The following is a 22,151-nucleotide window of genomic DNA, read 5'->3' on the forward strand; positions in this document are numbered from 1 at the left end:
CTCCATGAGACGCTCTTCTGAAGATGAGATATGTATAAGGTCCCATGCAGATAACCATATTTTCAATCTGCACCCGATCTGCATTTTTTGCATATCGGATGAGGACTCCTTCATTTAAATGGGACTGCAAAAACCGCGTGCTGTCCGCATCTATTTGTCTGTTCTACGGCCCTGCAAAAAAGATAGAACATGTCCTATTCTCCTCCATTTTGCAGACAAGAATAGGACATTTCTACACAAAAATAGTTGGCCGGCATCCAAGTTGTGGATCCACAGTTTTGGGCTGCAAAACATACGGTCATATGCATAGGGCCTAAAGGTCGTATTTGTAAGAATTTGACCACTAAGTACCCACCGCTTGCTAAAACAATGCCCTCTTCTGAGCTCCATGCTCCTCCAGAAAACAGGATAATGAAGTATCTCGGCCTCGGGTGTTAAACAACTTTGTTCTCCTCATCGCCACAGCATTGACCCTCTTGTGTGTCCAGGGTTGATTTGTTCCACCCCTGTGGTTTCTCTGCTGTTTTTCCATAATGTAGGGCAGTTGTCGGCCTTCATGCTTCAGTTAGAACTGTTTCCTCAGCCTTTCAGTTCCTTGTAAAGTATGTATTTAGAGCCTTGAGATGCTTGACTTCCCCAGAACAAAACTGGAGCTGTTGGAAGAAAGCTTCCGGGACCCTACAGGGTACGTGCCCTGTGTGATCAGAGAGCAGTGCAGGACATATTATCTCCTCATTATATGTGCTGCATAAAACTGATATTGTGAAGGGTTGATGGATATTCCTTCACACAGGTCACCTGAAGGAGCTGGAGCCTTGTTGGAGTTATTGTAAGCGAGACCTAACATGTCCACTACAGAAGAGAAGTTCTCACTCCGGGAGGTCCTGGTCAGCTTCAAGTCTTGCTTGGAGGATGATGACCAAGATGTTCTTGTAGAGCATTATCTAAATGGATGGAGGGGATTGGTCAGGTGAGTGTCTGATCTTCACTAGTTAAGATATGTCTACATATGTAACAGTAATTGTGAAAGGGGTATTCCATCCGATAGGTGATCAGTGTTAGATAAGTATTAGAGGTCCAAACAATGAGACCCCCACCAATCGCTAGAATATTGGAAGTTCTCTGACCCTCCATTCAAAGTCTATAGAGCAGATGAAAACAATCACGCACGGCTCACCTCCCTGAACCCTGTTCTAGAAATTGTTGGGGATCTCAACAGATGGCATTATAACAAAATAATAGCAAAGACAGGTGCACTCTGCGGTCTTACTAAACCCTCAAACTGATTTTAAAATTGAGAGATTAGCCAACATGTCCTACGGTGTAGGACATGTCTGAGCCCGAGCACCGCGCCAAGGTTTCTCAAGTAGCTCGGGACCTAACACTCACCTACCTGTGCCATGTGGGCAATACCAGGAGCCAGTGGGCAAATTACAGGAGCATGAGGCCGACTCACAAACAACTCACCAGTTACCTCCAGCATGTAGCAATGGGAGGAGGGAGGAGTCTGCGAGTCCCACTCAAGACTGGCTGGTATGGTAAGACCGCAGAGTGCACCTGTCTTTGCTATTATTTTGTTATATTGATTATCACATCCACATAATTGCTATCTTGTATAGGATGTCTATTGTGGTACTTGTGGTTTGCTGCGGGCATCCTCCACTGTATGCATTTTTGCTGGGGATCATTATTAGCAACGGGCCACAAGTGCAGGATTTGCTCCCCTGTGTTTATGTATGTATGTATGTATGTATGTATGTATGTATGTATGTGTGTGTGTATATATATATATATATATATATATATATATATATATATACACACACACACACAACTGCACGTGGGTTTGAGCGCTTTCTGCTTGTTTATTACCACGCCATTCTTTTCAGTTTGTAGAACTCATTGGATGGACCATCACCAGTCTGACTTTTATCACCTCTGAACTTTAAGCCAGCCTTGCATTTAACCACCTCCGGACCGCCTAACGCAGGATCGCGTTCCGGAGGTGGCAGCCCTGCGCAGAGTCACGCATATATGCGTCATCTCGCGATGGGCGAGATTTCCTGTGAACGCGCGCACACAGGCGCGCGCGCTCACAGGAACGGAAGGTAAGAGAGTTGATCTCCAGCCTGCCAGCGGCGATCGTTCGCTGGCAGGCTGGAGATGTGTTTTTTTTAACCCCTAACAGGTATATTAGACGCTGTTTTGATAACAGCGTCTAATATACCTGCTACCTGGTCCTCTGGTGGTCCCATTTGTTTGGATCGACCACCAGAGGACACAGGTAGCTCAGTAAAGTCCCACCAAGCACCACTACACTACACTACACCCCCCCCCCCCCCGTCACTTATTAACCCCTTATTAGCCCCTGATCACCCCATATAGACTCCCTGATCACCCCCCTGTCATTGATCACCCCCCTGTCATTGATTACCCCCCTGTAAAGCTCCATTCAGATGTCCGCATGATTTTTACGGATCCACTGATAGATGGATCAGATCCGCAAAACGCATCCGGACGTCTGAATGAAGCCTTACAGGGGCGTGATCAATGACTGTGGTTATCACCCCATATAGACTCCCTGATCACCCCCCCTGTCATTGATTACACCCCTGTCATTGATCAACCCCCTGTAAAGCTCCATTCAGACGTCCGCATGATTTTTACGGATGCACTGATAGATGGATCCGATCCTCAAAACGCATCCGGACGTCTGAATGAAGCCTTACAGGGGCATGATCAATGACTGTGGTGATCACCCCATATAGACTCCCTGATCACCCCCCTGTAAAGCTCCATTCAGATGTCCTCATGATTTTTACGGATGCACTGATAGATGGATCCGATCCTCAAAACGCATCCGGACGTCTGAATGAAGCCTTACAGGGGCATGATCAATGACTGTGGTGATCACCCCATATAGACTCCCTGATCACCCCCCTGTAAAGCTCCATTCAGATGTCCTCATGATTTTTACGGATGCACTGATAGATGGATCCGATCCGCAAAACGCATCCGGACGTCTGAATGAAGCCTTACAGGGGCATGATCAATGACTGTGGTGATCACCCCATATAGACTCCCTGATCACCCCCCTGTAAAGCTCCATTCAGATGTCCGCATGATTTTTACGGATGCACTGATAGATGGATCCGATCCTCAAAACGCATCCGGACGTCTGAATGAAGCCTTACAGGGGCATGATCAATGACTGTGGTGATCACCCCATATAGACTCCCTGATCACCCCCCTGTAAAGCTCCATTCAGATGTCCGCATGATTTTTACGGATGCACTGATAGATGGATCCGATCCGCAAAACGCATCCGGACGTCTGAATGAAGCCTTACAGGGGCGTGATCAATGACTGTGGTGATCACCCCATATAGACTCCCTGATCACCCCCCTGTCATTGATTACCCCCCTGTAAAGCTCCATTCAGATGTCCGCATGATTTTTACGGATGCACTGATAGATGGATCGGATCCGCAAAACGCATCCGGACGTCTGAATGAAGCCTTACAGGGGCGTGATCAATGACTGTGGTGATCACCCCATATAGACTCCCTGATCACCCCCCTGTCATTGATCAACCCCCCTGTCATTGATCACCCCCCCTGTCATTGATCACCCCCCCTGTCATTGATCACCCCCCCTGTCATTGATCACCCCCCCTGTCATTGATCACCCCCCCTGTCCTTGATCCCCCCCCCCCCCCCCCCCCCTCTGTAAGGCTCCATTCAGATATTTTTTTGGCCCAAGTTAGCAGAATTTTTTTTTTTTTTTCTTACAAAGTCTCATATTCCACTAACTTGTGTCAAAAAATAAAATCTCACATGAACTCACCATACCCCTCACGGAATCCAAATGCGTAAAATTTTTTAGACATTTATATTCCAGACTTCTTCTCACGCTTTAGGGCCCCTAGAATGCCAGGGCAGTATAAATACCCCACATGTGACCCCATTTCGGAAAGAAGACACCCCCAGGTATTCCGTGAGGGGCATATTGAGTCCATGAAAGATTGAATTTTTTGTCCCAAGTTAGCGGAACGGGAGACTTTGTGAGAAAAAAATTAAAAATATCAATTTCCGCTAACTTGTGCCAAAAAAAAAAAATTTCTATGAACTCGCCATGCCCCTCATTGAATACCTTGGGGTGTCTTCTTTCCAAAATGGGGTCACATGTGGGGTATTTATACTGCTCTGGCATTCTAGGGGCCCCAAAGCGTGAGAAGAAGTCTGGTATCCAAATGTCTAAAAATGCCCTCCTAAAAGGAATTTGGGCACCTTTGCGCATCTAGGCTGCAAAAAAGTGTCACACATCTGGTATCGCCGTACTCAGGAGAAGTTGGGGAATGTGTTTTGGGGTGTCATTTTACATATACCCATGCTGGGTGAGAGAAATATCTTGGTCAAATGCCAACTTTGTATAAAAAAATGGGAAAAGTTGTCTTTTGCCAAGATATTTCTCTCACCCAGCATGGGTATATGTAAAATGACACCCCAAAACACATTCCCCAACTTCTCCTGAATACGGCGATACCACATGTGTGACACTTTTTTGCAGCCTAGGTGGGCAAAGGGGCCCATATTCCAAAGAGCACCTTTAGGATTTCACAGGTCATTTACCTACTTACCACACATTAGGGCCCCTGGAAAATGCCAGGGCAGTATAACTACCCCACAAGTGACCCCATTTTGGAAAGAAGACACCCCAAGGTATTCTGTGAGGGGCATGGCGAGTTCCTAGAATTTTTTATTTTTTGTCACAAGTTAGTGGAAAATGCTTATTTTTTTTTTTATTTTTTTTTTCATACAAAGTCTCATATTCCACTAACTTGTGACAAAAAATAAAAAGTTCCATGAACTCACTATGCCCATCAGCGAATACCTTGGGGTCTCTTCTTTCCAAAATGGGGTCACTTGTGGGGTAGTTATACTGCCCTGGCATTCTAGGGGCCCAAATGTGTGGTAAGGAGTTTGAAATCAAATTCTGTAAAAAATGACCTGTGAAATCCGAAAGGTTCTCTTTTGAATATGGGCCCCTTTGCCCACCTAGGCTGCAAAAAAGTGTCACACATCTGGTATCTCCGTAATCGGGAGAAGTTGGGGAATGTGTTTTGGGGTGTCATTTTACATATACCCATGCTGGGTGAGAGAAATATCTTGGCAAAAGACAACTTTTCCCATTTTTTTATACAAAGTTGGCATTTGACCAAGATATTTATCTCACCCAGCATGGGTATATGTAAAAAGACACCCCAAAACACATTCCTCAACTTCTCCTGAATACAGAGATACCAGATGTGTGACACTTTTTTGCAGCCTAGGTGGGCAAAGGGGCCCACATTCCAAAGAGCACCTTTCGGATTTCACAGGTCATTTACCTACTTACCACACATTTGGGCCCCTAGAATGCCAGGGCAGTATAACTACCCCACAAGTGACCCCATTTTGGAAAGAAGAGACCCCAAGGTATTCGCTGATGGGCATAGTGAGTTCATGGAAGTTTTTATTTTTTGTCACAAGTTTGTGGAATATGAGACTTTGTATGAAAAAAAAAATAAAAAAAAAAATCATCATTTTCCACTAACTTGTGACAAAAAATAAAAAATTCTAGGAACTCGCCATGCCCCTCACGGAATACCTTGGGGTGTCTTCTTTCCAAAATGGGGTCACTTGTGGGGTAGTTATACTGCCCTGGTATTCTAGGGGCCCAAATGTGTGGTAAGGAGTTTGAAATCAAATTCAGGAAAAAATGAGGAGTGAAATCCGAAAGGTGCTCTTTGGAATATGGGCCCCTTTGCCCACCTAGGCTGCAAAAAAGTGTCACACATCTGGTATCCCCGTACTCAGGAGAAGTTGAGGAATGTGTTTTGGGGTGTCTTTTTACATATACCCATGCTGGGTGAGATAAATATCTTGGTCAAATGACAACTTTGTATAAAAAAATGGGAAAAGTTGTCTTTTGCCAAGATATTTCTCTCACCCAGCATGGGTATATATAAAATGACACCCCAAAACACATTCCCCACCTTCTCCTGAGTACGGAGATACCAGATGTGTGACACTTTTTTGCAGCCTAGGTGGGCAAAGGGGCCCATATTCCAAAGAGCACCTTTCGGATTTCACAGGTCATTTTTTACAGAATTTGATTTCAAACTCCTTACCACACATTTGGGCCCCTAGAATGCCAGGGCAGTATAACTACCCCACAAGTGACCCCATTTTGGAAAGAAGAGACCCCAAGGTATTCGCTGATGGGACTAGTGAGTTCATAGAACTTTTTATTTTTTGTCACAAGTTAGTGGAATATGAGACTTTGTAAGAAAAAAAAAAAAAAAAAAAAATCATAATTTTCCGCTAACTTGTGACAAAAAATAAAAAGTTCTATGAACTCACTATGCCCATCAGCGAATACCTTAGGGTGTGTACTTTCAGAAATGGGGTCATTTGTGGGGTGTTTGTACTGTCTGGGCATTGTAGAACCTCAGGAAACATGACAGGTGCTCAGAAAGTCAGAGCTGCTTCAAAAAGCGGAAATTCACATTTTTGTACCATAGTTTGTAAACGCTATAACTTTTACCCAAACCATTTTTTTTTTACCCAAACATTTTTTTTTTATCAAAGACATGTAGAACTATAAATTTAGAGCAAAATTTCTATATGGATGTCGTTTTTTTTTGCAAAATTTTACTACTGAAAGTGAAAAATGTCATTTTTTTGCAAAAAAATCGTTAAATTTCGATTAATAACAAAAAAAGTAAAAATGTCAGCAGCAATGAAATACCACCAAATGAAAGCTCTATTAGTGAGAAGAAAAGGAGGTAAAATTCATTTGGGTGGTAAGTTGCATGACCGAGCAATAAACGGTGAAAGTAGTGTAGGTCAGAAGTGTAAAAAGTGGCCTGGTCTTTCAGGGTATTTAAGCACTGGGGGCTGAGGTGGTTAAGTAGTGTTGCGCAAACTTGTGTTTTAAGTTCGGCGTCTAAAGTTCGGGTTATCGAAGTATCCCGTTATGGATTCCGCTACCATGGACCATAACGGATTTTAGAATCCATAACTGGATACTTTGATAACCCGAACTTTAGACGCCGAACTTAAAACACAAGTTCGCTCAACACTACATTTAAGAGAAGTATCGTCCGCAGTGCTTCTGATCAGTTGTCCATGGGATCGTTCGTACAGGTGATCCAATCAACAACATGGCAAAGTAAACTGGCCAATAGGGGAGCCAGTTAACAAAACATAAAAAAAAAACACTAGGCTTGCACAAAATGGCAAATGTTTGGCTGATCATGATTAAAAACAAAGGTGTTTAAAGGGGGTGTCCAATGGGGAAAACGTTTAGTGAAAAGGCTCCGGGTAGGTTAAAGGGAACCAGTCACATTGAACATGATTCCTGAGCTGCAGGCAGCATGTTATAGAACCAGAGCAGCTGAGCAGATTGATATATGGTTATGTGGGAAAAGATTCAATATAAGGGCTCATTCGCACAACTGTGTCCGTTTTTACGGATCCACAAAACATGCATACTGGCCGCGTGCCTTCCACTGAAAGGAATAGTGTCACGGCTGTATGTGGGCAACAATAGTAATACACAGTACAGAGCTACTGACTGGACCCAGAACTAGGGAGGATAACGGGTGACCCCTGTCCGACCCTCAACGCTCTCCCTATTCTGCTAAAGCACATGCCCGGATCCAAATGGCGGAAAGAGGCATGCCCACGTGCCTAAGACTAATGACCACTGTAACCCCTACAATAGTGGAAGGGGCACGGCCACCAGTGCCCTACTCAGTATATGGAGGGAACCGTGGCCACCTCAGATCCAGTCAGAAAATAAACAGGAACACAACAATGTCTGCACACTTAGCTGACGGTGTTGCAGCCGTAGAGAAGACGGATCCAAGGACAGGCTGGCAATATCCGGAGTGCTAGCTGCAGGAGAACACAGGTCCAGTGAACTGATAGCTACAAGTGAAGAAACTAAAGCCAGAGCTACAACTGAAGTGAGAACTATAATCCACATCCTATCATAGGAGGAGGGGTGATATAAAGAGAGGAAAATCAAACACATGAAGGACAGCTGTGGTGAAAGAAACCAAAAGTAAACAGAGTAGTGAGAACTCCTCCCAGCTCTAGTAGTGACATCATCACAGGGGTGGAGAAACAGAGCTGTGAGAACGTCCCAAAGCTCTGGTAGTGACAGTACCCCCCCCTCTACGGGTGGACTCCGGACACCCAGGACCCACCTTCTCAGGATGAGCCCTATGAAATGCCCTGATGAGGCGAGTGGCTTTAATGTCCGACACCGGAACCCACATCCTCTCCTCAGGACCATAACCCTTCCAATGAACGAGGTACTGAAGAGAACCGCGGACCATGCGAGAGTCCACAATTCTGGAAACCTCAAACTCCAGATTGCCATCAACCAAAATCGGAGGAGGAGGCAAAGAGGAGGGTACCGTGGGCTGGACATATGGTTTTAAGAGAGATCTGTGAAATACATTATGTATCTTCCAAACCCGTGGAAGATCAAGACGGAAGGCAACAGGATTGATGACTGATAAGATTTTATAAGGCCCAATAAACTTGGGACCCAATTTCCAGGAGGGAACCTTTAACTTAATGTTTCTAGTAGACAACCACACCAGATCACCCACATTCAGGTCCGGACCAGGCACACGTCTCTTATCAGCCACACGCTTATACCTCTCACTCATCTTTTTAAGATTACCCTGAATCTTTTGCCAAATGGTAGACAAAGACGAGGAAAATCTCTCCTCCTCAGGTAAACCAGAAAGAGCCCCTCCCGAGAATGTCCCAAACTGTGGATGGAACCCATATGCACCAAAGAATGGTGACTTATCAGAAGATTCCTGACGACGGTTGTTCAGAGCAAACTCAGCAAGAGGGAGAAATGAACACCAATCCTCCTGGTTCTCTGAAACAAAACAGCGCAAATATGTCTCCAGATTCTGATTGAGGCGCTCAGTCTGACCATTCGACTGCGGATGAAAAGCAGAAGAGAAGGACAGCCGAACCCCCAGGCGAGAACAGAAAGCCTTCCAGAACCTGGACACAAACTGCGTGCCTCTATCGGAAACAATATCAGAGGGAATGCCGTGCAATTTAACAATATGGTCGACAAAAGCTTGCGCCAACGTTTTAGCATTAGGTAAACCAGGGAAAGGTACGAAATGAGCCATCTTGCTAAAACGGTCCACCACCACCAGGATCACCGACTTCCCCGAGGAACGAGGAAGATCCGTGATAAAGTCCATGGACAGGTGTGTCCAAGGACGGGAAGGAATGGGTAACGGGAGAAGGGAACCTGAAGGCCGTGAACGAGGGACCTTAGCACGAGCGCACGTCTCACAAGCAGCCACAAAACCCTCCACCGACTTACGAAGAGCCGGCCACCAAAATCTCCGAGCAATGAGATCCACCGTGGCTCTACTCCCGGGGTGACCAGCAAGAACCGTATCATGATGCTCCTTAAAGAGTTTGTGACGTAGCTCAGGAGGCACGAACAACTTCCCAGAAGGACAACGGGCAGGTGTCTCAGTCTGGGCAGCCTGGACCTCGGCCTCCAAATCGGAATATAGAGCAGAAACAACTACCCCCTCCGCCAAAATGGGACCCGGGTCCTCGGAGTTTCCTCCTCCCGGAAAACAGCGAGAGAGAGCATCAGCCTTCACATTTTTTATCCCAGGTCGGAATGTAACAACAAAATTGAATCTGGAGAAGAACAGAGACCATCTGGCCTGTCTCGGATTCATACGCCTGGCCGACTCCAAGTATGCCAGATTCTTATGGTCGGTAAAAACGGTGATAGGGTGCCTGGCCCCCTCCAACCAATGGCGCCATTCCTCGAAAGCCAACTTGATGGCCAACAACTCCCTATCGCCCACATCATAGTTTCTCTCTGCCGGGGAGAGTTTCTTAGAGAAAAAGGCACAGGGTCGCCACTTGGCAGGGGAAGGGCCCTGGGACAAAACCGCACCCACACCCACCTCGGAAGCATCCACCTCAACAATAAAAGGTAAGGAAACATCGGGATGCACCAAGACGGGAGCAGACGCAAAATTCTCTTTAATCTTAGAAAAGGCTGCAAGCGCCTCCTCCGACCAAGACGAAAAATCCGCCCCCTTTTTTGTCATGTCAGTGAGGGGTTTGACAACAGAGGAATAATTCAAAATGAACTTTCTGTAATAGTTCGCAAAACCCAGAAAGCGCATCAATGCCTTCTGATTCTCAGGAAGCTCCCACTCAAGTACAGCACGGACCTTCTCGGGATCCATGCGAAAACCAGAAGCAGAGAGGAGAAAACCCAGAAATTGAATCTCCGATACCATAAAAAGACATTTCTCCAGCTTGGCGTACAATTTATTTTCCCGCAGAATCTGCAGAACCTGAAAAAGATGATCCTGATGGGTCTGAACATCAGGGGAAAAAATCAAAATATCATCAAGATACACCAATACAAATTTCCCCATTAAATGATAGAAAATACTATTAACAAAATGCTGAAAGACGGCCGGAGCATTCATCAGGCCGAAAGGCATAACGAGATTCTCGAAATGCCCGTCAGGGGTATTAAAGGCCGTTTTCCATTCATCCCCCTCTCTGACCCTGACCAGGTTGTACGCGCCTCTCAAATCCAATTTGGAAAACACCTTGGCCCCAACAATTTGATTGAAGAGGTCCGGGATCAGAGGAAGGGGATAGGGATCGCGAATCGTGATACGGTTCAGCTCCCTAAAATCTAGGCAAGGTCTCAGAGAGCCATCTTTCTTTTTAACAAAAAAAAAACCCGCGGCCACAGGTGACTTTGAGGGACGAATATGCCCCTTTTCGAGACTCTCGGAGATGTAAGTTCGCATAGCGATTCTTTCCGGTTGTGAGAGATTGTAGAGGCGTGCTTTTGGCAGCTTGGCGCCGGGAATGAGGTTAATGGGACAGTCAAACTCCCGGTGAGGAGGTAGCTCCTGAACACCGCTCTCGGAAAACACGTCCGAGAAATCAGAGAGAAATGATGGCACCGTTTTAGTAGACACCTCTGCAAAAGTCGCTGTGAGACAATTCTCTCTACAAAAGTCACTCCACTCATTTATTTGCCTTCCTTGCCAATCAATAGTGGGGTTATGTCTAGTGAGCCAGGGTAACCCCAAAACTAGAGGAGACGGCAATCCGTTAAGGACAAAACAAGATATATCCTCCACATGAGTGTCACCTACAGCTAGCCGGATATTGTGAACAATGCCTTTCAGAGATCTCTGTGAGAGTGGAGCAGAGTCAATAGCAAAAACAGGTATATCTTTATCTAATGTGCAAACCTGAAAACCATGCATGGCTACAAATTGAGTGTCAATAAGATTGACGGCCGCTCCACTATCGACAAAAATCTCACAAGAAATGACTTTGCTCTCTAGCGCCACCCTGGCAGACAGGAGAAAACGGGAACTGCAGGTCAGAGGAAAAGCATCAAATCCTACATCAACTTTGCCCAAAGTAGCAGATGAAGCAGAACTTGATGATTTACCTTTTGAGATTTTTCTCTTATTATCGCTCTTAGTACGGTTCAAGAATCTCCTAGATGGACAAACATTTGCCAAATGACCTATGCCCCCACAACAAAAACAGACCATACTCTGAGGACTAAATCCTCTTTTATCAGGGGCAAGTCGAGCTAGCTGCATGGGCTCCTCCTCAGAGGGGAGCGAGACAGGATGAGGCCCCTGCACACTGAATGAGTCCGCACCACTTCCCCTAGACTGACAATGGCTGGACAGAGAGGTCTCGTTTCTTTCTCTTAGACGCCTGTCAAGGCGTACCGCCAATGACATGGCAGACTCTAAGGACGTTGGTCTCTCATGGAAAGCAAACGCATCTTTTAATCTCTCCGAGAGACCATGACAGAACTGACTCCGGAGTGCAGCATCATTCCAACCCGAATCAGCTGCCCATCTCCGAAATTCAGAACAATAAAGCTCCGCAGACCGTTTGTTCTGGCATAAAACACGTAGGTTAGATTCGGCCAGAGCAACACGATCCGGGTCATCATAAATCTGCCCCAGGGCCACAAAAAATCCCTCCACGGATCGAAGGGAGGGATCCCCTGATGGCAGCGAAAAAGCCCAAGTCTGAGCATTACCCCTGAGCAGGGAGATGACAATCCTCACCCTCTGCTCTTGATTACCAGAAGAGTGAGGACACAAGCAAAAATGGAGTTTGCATGCCTCTCTGAAACGAACAAAATTCTCACTGCCCCCGGAGAACGTCTCCGGAAGTGAGACCTTTGGCTCGCAACAGACTCCATGAGCCGGAGCAGGGCCCAATGCTTGAAGCTGAGTCATAGATTGACGGAGATCCGCTACTTCCAAAGAAAGACCCTGCATGCGGTCAACCAGGCCAGAAAGCGGATCCATGTCAAAAAAGGACGGTTTTGGTGGATTATAATGTCACGGCTGTATGTGGGCAACAATAGTAATACACAGTACAGAGCTACTGACTGGACCCAGAACTAGGGAGGATAACGGGTGACCCCTGTCCGACCCTCAACGCTCTCCCTATTCTGCTAAAGCACATGCCCGGATCCAAATGGCGGAAAGAGGCATGCCCACGTGCCTAAGACTAATGACCACTGTAACCCCTACAATAGTGGAAGGGGCACGGCCACCAGTGCCCTACTCAGTATATGGAGGGAACCGTGGCCACCTCAGATCCAGTCAGAAAATAAACAGGAACACAACAATGTCTGCACACTTAGCTGACGGTGTTGCAGCCGTAGAGAAGACGGATCCAAGGACAGGCTGGCAATATCCGGAGTGCTAGCTGCAGGAGAACACAGGTCCAGTGAACTGATAGCTACAAGTGAAGAAACTAAAGCCAGAGCTACAACTGAAGTGAGAACTATAATCCACATCCTATCATAGGAGGAGGGGTGATATAAAGAGAGGAAAATCAAACACATGAAGGACAGCTGTGGTGAAAGAAACCAAAAGTAAACAGAGTAGTGAGAACTCCTCCCAGCTCTAGTAGTGACATCATCACAGGGGTGGAGAAACAGAGCTGTGAGAACGTCCCAAAGCTCTGGTAGTGACAAATAGGACATGTTCTATTTTTTTTTTTTTTTGCAGGACCACGGGAAGGACATACTACACAATTTTACGGCCCCATTGAAAGGAATCGGTCCGCATCCGATCCACAAAATTGTGGAACGGACAGAAATATACGGTCATGTGATTGAGCCCTAACTTGTATTTCATTTGTTTAGGTTCCTGGACTTTGAAGTCCAGGAGGCGGTCCTATCAGTGACTGACAGCCTTCCCTCTATGACTGTGTATGCAGAGATAACTGTCAATCACTGATAGGACCGCCTCCTGGACTTCAGAGCTCAGAATGAGCAGGGATTTAAATGAATGAAATACAAGTTTTACTGAATCTTTTCCCATAAGACTATATATCAATCTGCTCAGCTCCTCCTGCTCTATAACACGCTGCCTGTAGTTTACATTTTCATGGTGACAGGAAGGACCCCCCCAATCATATACTCATGACTTAGGCTACATGCACACGACCATTGTGTGTTTTGCGGACTGCAAATCGCAGATCCGCAAAACACAGATGGCGTCCATGTGCGTTCTGCAATTTTCGGAACGGCACGGACAGCCTTTAATATAACTGCCTATTGTCTGCAAAGCGCGGACAAGAATAGGACAGGTTATATTTTTTTTTTTTTTTTGCGGAACCCGGAACGGAGCAATGGATGCGGACAGCACACGGAGTGCTGTCCGCATCTTTTGCGTCCCCATTGAAGTGAATGGGTCCGCATCCGAGCTGCCAAAACTGCGGCTCGGATGCGGACCAAAACGACAGTCGTGTGCAAGAGGCCTTATCCAGAGGATAGGTCATCAGTGCAGTAAAAAAAAAAACTCTTGGAAAACCCCTTTAAAATAAAAATAATACTCACCAATTCTCTGTTGATTCTATTTCTTGGTCCTATCTCGACACAAAGGCAGTGCCTACTCAGCCAATCTCTGCCCACAGCCTGTAAAAGGGCATTTCCTGTGTGTCGAGAGAGACCAGTATGTGTCTGGATGGGAGCAGGAGGAGATTTGTGATGTGTTTTTTTTTTTTTTTTTCCTTTTTTTTTCTAATTCTCGCTGAAGGCTTTCAGAATTTTGCCCCCCCCCCCCCCCCCATCTTGACAACCCCTTTTAAGGGTGGACATTCACTTAGCTTTTAATTTAACTTCATGTTTAACTATTTCTTTCACTTAGGTTTATGAACAGCCTTGGGACGATCTTTTCTTTCGTTTCAAAAGATGCTGTAAACAAAATTCATATAATGGAAAATTATCTAAAAGGGGAAAGTGGAGAACGGTATCGGACCCTCCAATCCATGGTGGAATATGAGCTCAGCTCTAACTTGGTGGACCTGACAAAACGCGGCAGTCATCCAGACTCTGGTTGCCGTACCATACTGCGATTGCACCGAGCCTTGCGCTGGCTTCAGCTTTTTCTGGAGAAGTTAAGAACAAGTTCTGAAAACAGTAAGACCTCCACATTATGTACAGAGGCCTACAATGACTCTCTGGCCAACTATCACCCTTGGATTATACGGAAAACTGCAACGGTGGCCTTCCTGGCTCTTCCTGTCCGTAACACGTTCTTTGAGGTGATGAATGTTGGGACAGCAGAAGATGTGGTGGATATGCTCGGAGAAGCCATGCCATATGTTTCCAATGTCTATGACTTTACCCAAGAACTGTACTCCCAACACAACCTTCTAGATCTACCATGAATGTCCTCTCAAGGGTTTGAAAATCATGTGAAAATAATTCTTATCACTTTCTTGGTGACACCAAATGGTCAATTGTTCTTCAGTGATTGTGGCATTACCAAATATAAATTCCCTAAACCACATAAAGGGGTTGCACAGGGTTAGAAGAACATGGCTACTTTCTTCCAAATAACAGATCTTTACATGTCCACAGGTAGAGGGTTCCCACCCAAACACATGTATGGCCTGTTTCGCACAAGTTTATGTTATGGGTGTATATGCTTATGATGTGTGTTTGGGTCAGAAGACCTGCACTCAGACTGGACACTCATCTGTGATACACTCTGAAGATGAGATATGCATAAAGGCCTTATTTTTAGGAAATCAACCACTCCGCACACACTGCTTGCTAAAACAATGCCCTCTCCTGAGCACCATGCTCCTCGGGGAAAAGCTCAATAAGGTGTTAAGCAACTTTATTCTCGTCATCACAGGTTGCGTGTGGGTATTGTCGCTCATTCCCATTTAGCTGAGCCAGAAGACACAACCCATGGACAGGTCTGATGTTTCTGGACGAAAGCTGCTATGTTTTTCTAATCCTAAATCTTGGACAACCCCTTTAATAAAGTTCACCTGTTATTACTGTATAAGGACCAAATAAGTGTATATTGCTTGTACATTCTATACAGATATGTCTTTTTTTATTTTTGCATTGTACAATAGTCAGATTAACGTTTACATTTGAAACATCAACATAATGTATAACGCATAACACATGTCGGGAGGTCATACAGATAATACTGACACTGAAAGAAGCAAAGCTGTTTACATTTGACTGCAAAGTAATCAAGGCTGAAATGAAAAATTGTAATAAAAAATTAAGAAGGGTACCTCAGTAAGTGCATTTGTTATGTTGGGCTGGCTTGGCCAATCAAAGCCCTTACAGGAGGGGAGGTCTATAGAGGTAGGAGAGGGGAGAAGGATAAGGGAGTAAATATATATCTAATGGTGCACCATTATGGTGCCTGAGGAAGTTTCTCATACCATTGAATCCAAGGGGACGAGAGGTTGAGAAACTTAGGCTCCATTCACACGTCCGTGGTGTGTTGCAGACCCGCAAATTGCGGATCCGCAACACACCCGCCCGGCACCCCTATAGAAATGCCTATTCTTGTCCGCAAGCTGCGGACAAGAATAGGACATGTTCTATCTTTTCCGGAGCTGCGGACCCGAAGATCTGGGCTGCGCTCCGCAGATGCGGACAGCACACTGTGTGCTGTCTGCATCCATTCCGTCCCCATAGAAAATGAATGAGTCCGCAAAATTGCGGAACGGATGCGGACCCATTTGCGGACGTGTGAATGGAGCCTTATTGTGAGAGTGTTTCCCAGCTAGTTAGTTCCTCTAATCTGCATATTTCGTGTATTTTGTGCCTCCATTCAGTAATTGACGGCATCTGATCCAAGAGCCAATGTAGTGGTATAAGCAATTTGGCCGCAGCAATCAAATGCGCAACTAGAGAAAATCTAGTAAGAAGGTACTGACTATTTGACAAGTTTAGGAGCGCTAATGTAGGCGTTATAGGGAATATTATTGAGCATATCTGGCTAATGGCCTGTGACACTTCTTCCCAGAAGGGGGCGATCTTGGAACAAGTCCACCAAATATGAAAGGCAGAACCTTGTGCCTTATGACATCTCCAGCACTCTGAGGGAATTGAGGGATCCATTCTGTGTAGAGTATCTGGGGTGCGGTACCACCTGACTAACAACTTAAAGGAGTTCTCCTGTATGCGAATACATCGAGAAAATCCATGGGAATTATTCAGGATTTTAGTGACTTCCTCAGCTGTAAATGTTGCTCCTAAATCTTTCTCCCATTGAAGGATATAATGCGGTTTTCAACTCCAAAATCTTATAGAGAAGGGAGGCAAGCCTTCTACCTGGGTCAGAAGATTTGATTATTGTGTCATGCCATGAAGGTACATAATTCCTTTGAGTTTTGTCAAGATACTTACAGATTCAGCAAACGTGTGAGTAATGAATTTGTGTCCATCTGGAAACCCCCCATGACATCTGGAGGTCATGCATGGAAGGTATCGCTCTCCTCTTCAAAATATCCCCAACTGCCTGGCTACCAAAGGCCGACCAAACGCCCATATAGTCTACAAAGTCCCTTTGGAAAAAGTAAGGTAGCAATCAAATGGGCATAAATGGTGAGGGGCTTTCGGAGAAGTTCATAAGTGAGGATATATGCTGCCATGTATAGAGGACTCCTCTGAACTGTGACGGGAACACGAGACCCGGCCGCGCCCTAGATGAAACTCTCCAAACATTAACATAATCCTTAGGAGAGTATGTTGCTGGCAATCTGGAAGCCTAATTTGGTAATTCGTGGGTTTATTAGTTCAGAGTGAAGTCTCAGTTGAATAGCCTTATAGTACGACTGAATTTCTGGGAGCCCAAATCCCCCCTCATGTTTGGGTAGTACTAAGGTATCGTGTGCTAGGCGTGGTTTGGTGTGCTTCCAGATAAAGGAAGAGAAAAGCCTTCGCACCGACAGGAAGAATGGAGCCGGTAAGTGTATCGGATGAGTCTGCATTAAATACAGTAGTTTAGGGAGGATATATGTTTTCAGTAAATTCTTCCTTCCCATCCATGACATAAAAGGTATAGATAGTTATTTTAATTGTTGTTGGATATTTGACAATAGACCGGGATAATTTGCCTGATATAGCCTATTAGGGTCTTTTGGTAATATTGATCTGAGAATCCGCCCATATGAATGGGTATTCTTTTGATAATCCAGATATGACTATGTTAGGAGTATTGATTCCCATAGCCTGACATTTGGAAAGGTTTATTTTAAAATTAGACAATTGTCCAAATTTATGTAATAAGGTGAGTATGGCAGGAAACGCCTCTACTGGGTTGGACAGAAACAAAAGCATATCGTCCGCAAACGCAGCAACTTTGTGAGATACAGTCCCTACCAGTAGGCCTCTGATATGGTCATCTTGTCTAATTGCCCTTAAAAGTGTCTCCAGGCACATTATAAAAAGTGTAGGTTATAACGGACACCCTTGTCTCGTTCTGTTCGAGATTTGAAAAGGGGGAGAGTACTCCATCTATCCTAATTTTTGCAGATGGGGAGGAATACAGAGACCGCACCGCTGCTAAAACCTGGACTGGAAAACCAAATTTCTGAAGGGTAGCTTCCATAAATCCCCAATCGACTCTGTCAAATGCTTTATCAGCATCTGTGCTTAAAAGCGTGAGTTGGGTATTGGTGGATATAGCATATTCTATTGTCTGTTGAACTCTGAAGGTACTGTCTCTGCATTCTCTCCCCCACCACAAATCCTGACTGTTCAGGCGATATCAGTTTGTGAAGGAAGGTGGCTATTCTACGGGCTAGTATTTTTGCCCAAAGTTTTATATGTGTTTAAAAGCGAAATGGGCCTGTAACTTGAGGGAATCTCCAAATCCTTACCGGGTTTAGGGAGGATCGTGATGTGAGCCTCCAGAGCAGGAGGAGCCCCCTTGAGAAGTGTGTTCAAATAGGTTGTCAATTGTGGTCCCAGGACATTGAAAAACTTTTATAATATATCATTGGGAATCCGTCTGGGCCTGGGCTTTTCCCCACAGGTGTTGTTTTAATGGCATCTTGGATCTCAGTTAAGGTGACTGGCGCTGTTAACGTTTCACAGTCCTCCTGTGTTAGTTGAGGAAGATGAAGGGTGCCTAAAAATTCTTCCATCCTAGTTGTGAATTCATTAGGCGTTTCATGTGGGCGAATATTGTAAAGGGACTGATAATAAGAGGTAAAGACTGTAGCTATCTCTTGTATGGTATCTTTAATTGTACCCTCTGAGGTCTTTATCTTCCGAATGTGGGTTTGTTCCTTACGTTTTTTGATAAGTGCGGTCATAATCTTATTACCTTTGTCCCCATGTGCATAGTGCTTTTGTTTTATTTTGAGAAAGGCCCGCGCTGCCTTAAAGTTTAGTAGTATTTTGAGTTCCTCCCTCAGCTTCAGCCAGGCCTCATGATCTCGCAACGCCAGGGATTTCTTATGGGTGTGTTCTAAAGCTGCTATATGGGATAGCAGCGAAGATAAATGTGCCATACATTGCTTTTTAAGATGTGAGCCTAAGGCTATGAGTTCTCCTCGGACCACCGCTTTGTGGGCTTCCCATACATAAGTGGGGGAGGAATCAGAATTGGAGTTTATGTCAAAGTAATCATGAAGTTTCTTAGATAGGGTGCTAATGTTAGAGGGCATGTCTAATAATGTGTGGTTGAGTCTCCAAGACCATTCTCTATTTAGCACTGTTGGAAAACTCAACGAGAAGGAGACTGGAGCATGATCAGATACTGTGATGCTATGGATGTCAGCACTTTGTAAATGGGATAAATGTTTATCCTGTATAAAGAAGTAGTCTAATCTTTGATAAGACTTATAGGGGTTAGAATAAAAAGTATAGTCTCTCCTATCGCCATGCATTGACCTCCAGACATCATTCAAGCAAAGCTCACGTAGTCTTCCATGAATACTTTTAATCGCTTTATAAGAGATGGCAGATCTCCGAGTCGAGGAATCTAATAGAGGGTTGAGGGTCAGATTGAAGTCTCCTCCTACAATAAGCAAACCGGAGGCAAATAACGAGATGAAACAATGAGTTTGCAATGTCTCTCGTATCCATTTGATAGTTTTGACATTAGGAGCATAGAGATGCATAATGTGATCTCGACACTACCTAAGGTGCCTCTTAAAAGAAGATATCTCCGCTTGGGACCCACCACCTCAGCTATTAAGGAAAAAGGTACATTCTTATGGATCCCAATACTAACCCCTCTAGAGGAGGAACGGTCATAACAGGAGTGGTACCAAAACTAGTAATAGGAATGAGACAATCTCGGTACTCGACCTTTCTTAAAATGCGTCTCTTGGAGTATAACAATATCCGCTTCAGCTTTTTTCAGGATTTGAAAGGCTCTGCTCCATGGGTCATTGCAGCCATGTACATTGAACGTGGCTAAGTTGAGTTTCATAACGGACATCTTTGTAATGCAAAAAATCGCATATATAGGTATGACATATGCTCCAAGACCCGACATCTAAACAGTAAAGTGAACCCAGAATATAAATCATAAAAAAACATAAGACAGGTATGAAAAGTGAGAACATGAAATTGGCATAGCCAAGGACTTCAAATGAAGGCTCAGGGGGAGGGGGGGGGGGGGGAATCACAGTCATCTGTGAAGCCTAATCTGCTCACGTCTCCATTAAATTAGCCTGGTGAGCAAGAGGTTAAGCGATTTAACTATCTCACCGAAGTGGTAGGTTTAACTAAACATGTATACTGATGTGTATAATCAACATATATATTGCCTATTTATAACCCAACATGAGGGCACTATAGCTGACCAACCGCTATGGTAAACAGTATAAACCTTATAATTAGTCGGTGTTATCTCTAAGAGAGGTTCTCTTGTCTCTCAAGCTTTTCTGCCTCCTGACAGTCGACCAGGATGATGGAGTCGGCAGTGGGGGCAAGTCCTTATCCTGTGGTATGGGCATCCACAAGGGGACTTCCAGCGGTGTTAAGTTCAAAGCGTCCCACATTTGGTGAAGATTCTCAGGGGTGCGTATAGTGAGACGCCGGTTGCCAGAGGTAATGAGAAGGCCAAATGGGAAGAGCCAGCGGTATGGGATCCTTGCTGCTCGCAGTTGATCTGTAATCGTTAATTTCTAACGATAATTTGTTTTCCCTTAGTCCTAACAGCAGCACAAATGGGGTTAACTGCCCCCCGTGGACTGGTAGGACCGGCGGAATTTTTAATGAGCCCAAAGAATAACCAATAGAAGAACTCCAGCTCCCTTAAAGGAAGGGGTTCCCCCCCCCCCTTCAGCCCACTGTGTCTATAACAAGAAAGTACTTTTAGGGTGGGAAATTTGTGTGCTGCTGTTAGGACTAAGGGAAAACAAATTATCGTTAGAAATTAACGATTCCCTTACGTCCTACCAGCAGCACAGATGGGGAGATAGCAAGAAGAATCCCCTAGGGGGGTCCTCATGCTCGGCAGAAGTAAGGACTGTCTGCCCAAAGGCCGAAAACTCTGCTACCTTAGCATCTATCCTATAATGGGAGATGACGTTTGATTCAGAGCTCCAGGAAGCTGCCTTACAGATCAACTCTAGGGGGAGAAGACTTCTCTCTGCGACAGAGGTAGCTACGGCCCTTGTAGAATGGGCCCTCACAAACTCCGGAGGATCTAAGGATTGGGAGGTGAAAGCTTCCCTAATGGCTTCCTTGACCCAGCGACTAATAGTAGTTTTAGACGCCTTACGGCCTTTAGACTTACCGGCAAACAGGATAAAGAGATTCTCATCTATCCTGAATTCTTTGGATCTATCCACATAGATCTGGAGGCATCTCGATATATCCAGTGGATGTCGGACTGGAACATCAGAGGAGGAGGCAGAGAATAATACAGGTAGAGAGATTGCCTGATTGATATTTTGAAAGGTTGGAACTTTAGGTCTAAAATAAGGTAGAAATTTTAGAAGGACCCTATCCTGTAAGAACATGGTGTATGGGTGTAAAGCGGAGAAAGCTTGCAGCTCCGAAATTCTTTTGGCCAAGGTTATGGCCAGAAGAAAGACCACCTTGAGTGTTAGAAATTTAAAGCTTGCCTCCTGCAAGGGTTCAAAGGGGGGAGATGCTAACCCCCTGAGAACCACTGACAAATCCCAATGAGGAACGGGTTTCAGTATTGTAGGCTTCAATCTTTCTGCTCCCTTAAGGAAGCGTTTGATGAGCGTGTCCCGAGAATATGGCCTGTTGAGACAGGCCGAGATGGTAAAAACTTGGACCTTTAGGGTAGATAGGGAGAGACCTCTGTCTATCCCATCCTGAAGGAATTGTAAGATCGCTGAGAGGGGCGGATCTGCAGACGCCACCTGGTTGGGGCTACACCAAGAGGTGAAGATCCTCATGATCCGGGAGTAAGCCTTCTTGGTAGACTCTGCTCTGGAATGCGACAAAGTTCTCAGGACCGACTCAGAGAGCCCATCCACTCTGGGAAGGGACTGATCAACCTCCAGGCTGTCAGGTTGAATCTGTGCAGATCTGGGCAGAGATGAGTGTCCCACGACACCAGGGTCTTCTCCGGGGGGAGTCTCCAATATTGTCCCCGACTCATCTGAATGAGCTGGGTAAACCAGGATCTCCTGGGCCAAAATGGTATGATGGCTATTACCGAGGCCTGATCCTGACGGATTTTCATCAATACCCTCGGAATCATGGAAAAGGGAGGGAAGATGTACGCCAGCCTGAACCTCCACGGTATTGTCA

At 45.3% G+C, this 22,151-nt stretch overlaps 1 protein-coding gene across 1 annotated transcript; it reads left to right on the forward strand.

Moving 5' to 3' along the window:
• The first annotated feature begins 806 nt into the window (after positions 1-806).
• On the forward strand, positions 807-15,673 carry LOC120997628 (ceramide-1-phosphate transfer protein). The gene is made up of 2 exons (XM_040427790.1): positions 807-970; positions 14,290-15,673. The coding sequence occupies exons 1-2, from the start codon at positions 846-848 to the stop codon at positions 14,810-14,812; spliced, it is 648 nt and encodes a 215-aa protein (XP_040283724.1). The 5' UTR covers positions 807-845; the 3' UTR covers positions 14,813-15,673.
• Positions 15,674-22,151: the final 6,478 nt, after the last annotated feature.

Source organism: Bufo bufo, chromosome 1, assembly GCF_905171765.1.
Source record: "Bufo bufo chromosome 1, aBufBuf1.1, whole genome shotgun sequence".
Taxonomy (NCBI): domain Eukaryota; kingdom Metazoa; phylum Chordata; class Amphibia; order Anura; family Bufonidae; genus Bufo; species Bufo bufo.

Coding starts and splice junctions, on each gene's coding strand:
- LOC120997628 (XM_040427790.1), top strand. CDS start 846: ATGTCCACTACAGAAGAGAAGTTCTCACTCCGGGAGGTCCTGGTCAGC. Junction 971..14,289: donor GGATGGAGGGGATTGGTCAG/GTGAGTGTCTGA, acceptor TCTTTCACTTAG/GTTTATGAACAGCCTTGGGA.